This window comes from Eutrigla gurnardus (assembly GCF_963514095.1).
Source record: "Eutrigla gurnardus genome assembly, chromosome: 23".
Taxonomy (NCBI): Eukaryota; Metazoa; Chordata; class Actinopteri; order Perciformes; family Triglidae; genus Eutrigla; species Eutrigla gurnardus.
The window spans coordinates 335,909-341,908 of NC_139934.1; the positions used below are offsets into that span (position 1 = coordinate 335,909).

Here is a 6,000-nt window from a genome sequence, read left to right on the forward strand (position 1 = left end):
GGTTCCGGGCCGGTTCCGGGCCGTGTGTGTGACCCCCCTGAGCTGTAGTCCCTTTTGAAGGTTTGGTATTTCCTCCCCAGGCTCACATCAGGCTGAACGGATACCCGTTCCTGGAGCCCAAAGAGGAGTTCGGCCACAGCAGCCTGACGGTAGACGTGATGCGGCCCCGGAGGTCGGACCCGGCGCTGGCCGTGCTCACGCAGGAGGGCATGACGGTCGGGGAGGTGGAGGTACAGACACGCGGTGGTAAACGTGTGTTTGACATGTGGATGGAGAGTGATCCCTGTTTCTGTCTCCAGGCCCTGGTGGAAAGCACTCGCTACAGCGGCTTCCCCGTGGTGGTCTCCCAGGAGTCCCAGAGGCTGGTGGGCTTCGTGCTCCGCAGAGACCTCCTCATATCAATAGGTATATTATATATTATATTACAGGGATTTATGATCTTTATTTAAAACTTTACATTTATTCTATTTATTTACAAATGGATATTCACGGGAGAATGCATAAGTAATTGTAATTTATTAACTTTTATTCACATAGTTCACATCATTAAATACATTTACTTATTATTTATATAATGTTAATATTAATTATATATCTGTGTGTGGATGGGATATCCATTTACTTTCGGTTAGACACTTAATCATTTATTCATGAACATATTTTTGGATGTCTAAAGGAGGAACAAGTTCTCTTGTTTTGTTGTTTTAAATGTATTTTCATTCCCAGTAATCAACAGCAAGTAAAACAACTCAACATTAATGTATTAATACATTTTTAATGTGCGTTCCCCTCCTCTCCTCGCAGACAACGGCCGTAAGCGTCAGGAGGGCGTGGTCAGCGCGTCCCAGGTGGTCTTCACCGAGCACGCTCCGGCTCAGGCCGCCGACGCCCCGCCGCCGCTCCGCCTCCGTGGCATCCTGGACCTGAGCCCCTTCACCGTCTCCGACCACACGCCCATGGACATCACCGTGGACATCTTCAGGAAGCTGGGCCTCCGTCAGTGTCTGGTTACACACAACGGGTGAGAGTGTACACACACACACACACACACACACGCACACGCACACACAGATACACACACAGACACACACACACACACACGCAGATACACACACACACAGATACACACACAGACACAGATACACACACACACACACACACACACACACAGATACACACACACACACACACTCACACACACACACACACACACACACACACTCTCTCTCTCTCTCTCTCTCACACACACACACACACACGCACACGCACACACACGCGCACACACACACACTCTCTCTCTCTCTCTCTCTCTCTCTCTCTCTCTCTCTCTCTCACACACACACACACTCTCTCTCTCTCTCTCTCTCTCTCTCTCACACACACACACACACACACACACACTCTCTCTCTCTCTCTCTCTCTCTCTCACACACACACACACACACACACGCACACTCTCTCACACACACACACACACACGGACGCGGACGCTGACGCTGCTCTCAGGCGTTGGTGGAGTTATGTATTGTAGTATTTTCTTCCAAACGTCTACTCGCTGGCACACAAAGTGTTGTCACGTTTCTGATTTCTTTTTTATTTGATGATTTATTTCCAGTCCAAACAGCCGGTGAGACTGTGGACGTCGTGGACGGAGCTGTTGCAGTGAATTTGGTAGCAATCTATAAAGTAATGGTAATGCGTCCGATCGGCAGTTGAGATTCCATCTGCTGCCGGTTGCGGGCAGATTTGTTAAGCTCCTCCATCGCAGCCTTTTGTAAAGTGTGTGCGTGGCCCCGAGGTTTTTCTTTCCAACTTGGCTGCGTTTGATCGGCGCTGTAATTCAAACCAAATCAACAAAACCGCTGTCAACAAAGCCTTTGAGATGTGCCCTCCAGTTTCAGCTCTACATGTTTCCTTCTCAGGCATTTAGCTGCTGTCCCCCAAAACATCTGATTACAAATGAGCAATTTAAGGTCCCGCTCACTGCCGGCCCGGGGGGATGAAGGAGGGGGCGTTCGACACACACACAGCTGCTGAAAAGCCTGCTGACAAGCGCGATGACTTCTTCAGGACTCACACACATTGGCTTCAGATGGCGGCTGCTCGCTGGCCAACACTGGAAGGCTGGTGTCGCCGAGAGTGCATCCACGTGTGACAGGACAGGACTTTTTCTTTTATTTCACGGAGAGGCATGTGGGAACAAGAGGAGGCACAGAAAGGGCTCTGGAGGGAACGTTTGGGGGAGAAACTCCACGTTTCACGTGAGGTTTAGAGTTTTAGAGCACACGTAATAAAAACCACCTTGAGGCTGTGTGAAGTGCAGCAGTTTCATCACTCTGTGTGGTTTTGTTCTTTAGTTCAAGCTTCTTAGGAGTCATATCAAAATACAATTTATTTTGAACAACAAGCTCGGCTCAGGAAAAACCGGGACACACGATTGTGACAGAAAAACCACCAAAACATCTCCCGGTTTATTTCTCTCTGCTTCTTGGTGTTTCCCCCCTCCGTAGATTTGTTATCCAAGTCCAAAACATCTTGGTGTGTAAGAAGAAGTGGTGTCAGATCCGTTTTTTGTTGTGATGTTTTGGGGAGATAGTTTGCTCGGCAGCAGATTAATCCAGTCTGGACCGTGTGGACTATAAGCTCTGAAGGAATGTGTAAAAGCTGCTGGTTTTATTCTGATTCTGATTGTATTTTTGGTCATTAAAACATGAGACAACGTGAGTCATCACTCTCAGCTGTGGCTGATGAGTAACTAGTATATTTACAGCAGCACAGTGCTTGTTAACTGACTCGGTGTTTGTGTCCGTGGTAACAAAGGAACATCTCACACTATTTTAAATTCCTGCTTTTAACGCAGCGTTTCCCTCAGGTGGAAGACAGAAAACCGAGTACCTCCATGAAATACTTTACCAGAGGATTCCAAAATGTATGGAGCTTTATATGTCTTGTCCAGTTAATGTCCGACTTTTAACTTCACATACTTTGACAGTAGAAGTTAGAAATATATACAGTTGTAAATGTCACCTTTTACGAGCTGCAACATTAAAAACGTGCTAATTATGCAGAATGGCCCTTATTTTTAAATAATAGATATAGAGTCAGCCTATAGTTATTGATACTTTAAGTATGTTTATACTGTCTTCAGCACTTTGAAACCCGACTCCTCCGGTCTTCATGCCCAAGTACCCTTGGGCAAGACAGTGAATCCAGACGCTAGGAGGGCAGCGCTTTGAGCAGCCGGAAATAACAGGAAGGTGCCAAATAATAGCAGGTCCATTCACCGTTAACCAACAAACCCCCTGTGTTGTTGTTGTTGAGTACAATGACCGTGTTTATCAGTGGAGTCCGGTGGGGATAATGGCTGCAGTTGGACCTCCGGCTGTCTGATAACACGGTACCACGGAGGAAGTATTACGTACAGCGGCTCTGCTTCATCAAACCAACCTCCTCAGGCAGCACAACTGTTCCTTGTTTATGTCAAGCCTTTCTTTTTATGTTCAAATCTCTGTGACTCCATCATCTGTCTTCCTGCATTAAACCTGTTGAGATCCCCCCCCCCCCCCCCCCGACCGTAATAAAGCTACGACATCCAAGACTGGAGGCCAGACCTCCAGTCCGCGTCTCTGCTTTCTCTCAATCCTTTCACTCTCCGTGACAAAGCAAACAAAGAATGATATGAAGTAATCATCTTTTTCCATGGCTTGTGTTCCCCCCCCCCTCTCTCTGTCACCAGGAGGCTGCTGGGAATTATCACGAAAAAGGACATACTGAAACACATGGCGCAGATCGCCAACAGAGACCCCGACTCCATCCTCTTCAACTGAGCTCCATCCGTCCCTCCTCTGCTCCGTCCTTCCTCCGTCGACCGGGGGACAAGAAGAAGACACCAGCTTCAAACTCAAAATGCACCTTTTTACCTCTTGGACGATAAAAAAAAGAATAACAAGAAAAAGCCAAGTAAGTGGAGCTCCGTTTGCACAGACTAGACGGGAGAACAATGGAGCTTTGCTTTAGTTTTTTTGTTGTAGCATGGAGGCGTTGTTTTTGGCTCGTCCACGCTGACACTGCTGGCCCTAATTTCATGTCCAACCCAGAAGGATGTAGCGCAGATACACATGAGAAATGATGGAAACGTTCACATCTGCTCTCTTTTTACTCCATTCCTTCTGTCCTCTCTCTCTTTACTAAACAAAACGCCATCTTGTGAGAGAGAGAAAACATTTAAAAGGAGGTGGGAACGGACGATCTTCCTGTCAGAGAGGAGGAGGAGGAGGAGGAGGAGGATGAAAGAGTGGTTTGGGGAGCTCCGTGCCTGCCGGCCATCGCTGCGAGCCCAGACAGAGCACTCTGAGCTGGGTTGATGGATGCTCCGACAGCACCCCCCCTTCCTCCTCTTCCTCCAGCCTCGAGGCGAGGGGAGGGGGGGGGGGCGACAGGAGTGTGAGAATAAGACACACTGGAAGTGAAAAGACTTTGGAGCAGAAATGTTTTCTGGTAACGCAGCGAGAGACTCCAGTCTGGGACGATGCAGTGATTTCTCCCCGTACAGATCGGCTCCATGGCAGTAATAATGATCTTTATATATATAATCATACATGCATTATGATGATGCAGCAAAAACAACAACCATGTCATGCCTTACTGAAGGGTGTAAGCGTCTCTGCAGTAGAAGGGCTTTAAAACATACAAAAAGAGAATTATGACACAGATTCATTTATGTAAATGTAAAATTGTTTGTCCCACTAAATTATTTCACCGACTTAAATGTGTTTGTGTTTCTTTGCGTGATGTCGATTCCTCATCCCGGGACTTTCCCCACTGTGTGAAGCTCCAATCTTATATGAAATCTCTTTATTTAGATGAATAAAACATGCCATTAATCCACTAAGCAGATTTGATTCTGGATTCATATTTGATTGTAATAAAACAAACTCTGACCTGGCTGATGTCTGGAAATGTTCAGCTCCCGATACGTCAGACATTATCACCGTCCAGCTCTCCGGCTGATCATCTTTCATTATTCAGGGCTATTTTTAATACGTGAAGGTCAAGAGGGTCAGCTTGTCTTGGCCTCATCCTGGTCCTCATAAAGTCCAGTCGGGGCCCCTTTGACTCTTTACCCACCCAATTGTCTTTTTTCACTCTTTCCGCCAGTAAAAACATTCCATGCATGCTGAAATGTGACCTTTGACCTAATTTGTTCATTTGAAACACCTTTTGCTGACCACTTGGTGAAGAGTTTTTTGTGTTTTTGGGGCACAAAAAGGTTGCACGTCCCGGCAAAATGTGTGAATTTAAATAGTTGTAGATGTTACGGCTTTATCGTTTAGCGGTGAAAGAGTTTTTCCTCGGGAGATGGGGGAGACCAAAACTGACCAACACCAAAAAGGAGAGTGAACATATCATCACGTTGACACAAGCTTGACAGTTTTGCTAACAAGTAGAACATTTTCAAATTGTGTAAATGGATGGCGACCTGCAGGGACCTCGGAGGTCACGATCCAGCATCTCCAGGAGGATTTAATCCCAGAAAAGAGCCTTATTGTTTTCATTCGTCTCCATAAACCCAATGCAACATAAATCCTCTTCTCTGTTGTGTCCTGCTTGGATCTGTTATTGCACAGCGTGCGCCAGCATTTTGTGATGTCTTCATTAGAACATCTGTTTTCGGTTGCCATGCATTGCACGAGGAAAAAAACCCCACCAGTGTTTGGCCTTGATCTTGATTCATTATTTAAAATTTTTGCCGGAGAAATAATCCTTTGAGGGTTTGCTAGGATTCTGGTTGGTTTCAAACCAGACTGAATGGTAAACATACAGGTAAATAGTCGGGACGGGTGCTCGGCTTATCGCCATAAAATCATCTGTGAACTTGATTTAACATTTCTAAACACAAAGCAGAGAGGGTTAGTATTTTGAGCAGAAAATGGTCCCCTTTTGTATATTACATTCATTGTCCCCAGCAGATAAACCGGATGGTTTGACTGGTGTAACCCC

The 6,000-nt window shown here is 46.3% G+C and overlaps 1 protein-coding gene across 5 annotated transcripts in view; it reads left to right on the forward strand.

Annotated features, from left to right (window-relative positions):
• Positions 1-4,762, forward strand: part of clcn5b (chloride channel, voltage-sensitive 5b) — a 28,895-nt gene extending 24,133 nt beyond the window's left edge. For all 5 annotated transcript variants that reach the window (XM_084003542.1, XM_084003544.1, XM_084003541.1 and 2 more), the window contains 4 exons: positions 81-230; positions 300-405; positions 805-1,021; positions 3,737-4,762. In XM_084003542.1, coding sequence (XP_083859668.1) covers positions 81-230; positions 300-405; positions 805-1,021; positions 3,737-3,827 — 564 coding nt within the window. In that variant the 3' untranslated portion in view covers positions 3,828-4,762. The remainder of the gene's footprint in view (positions 1-80; positions 231-299; positions 406-804; positions 1,022-3,736) is intronic.
• Positions 4,763-6,000: the final 1,238 nt, after the last annotated feature.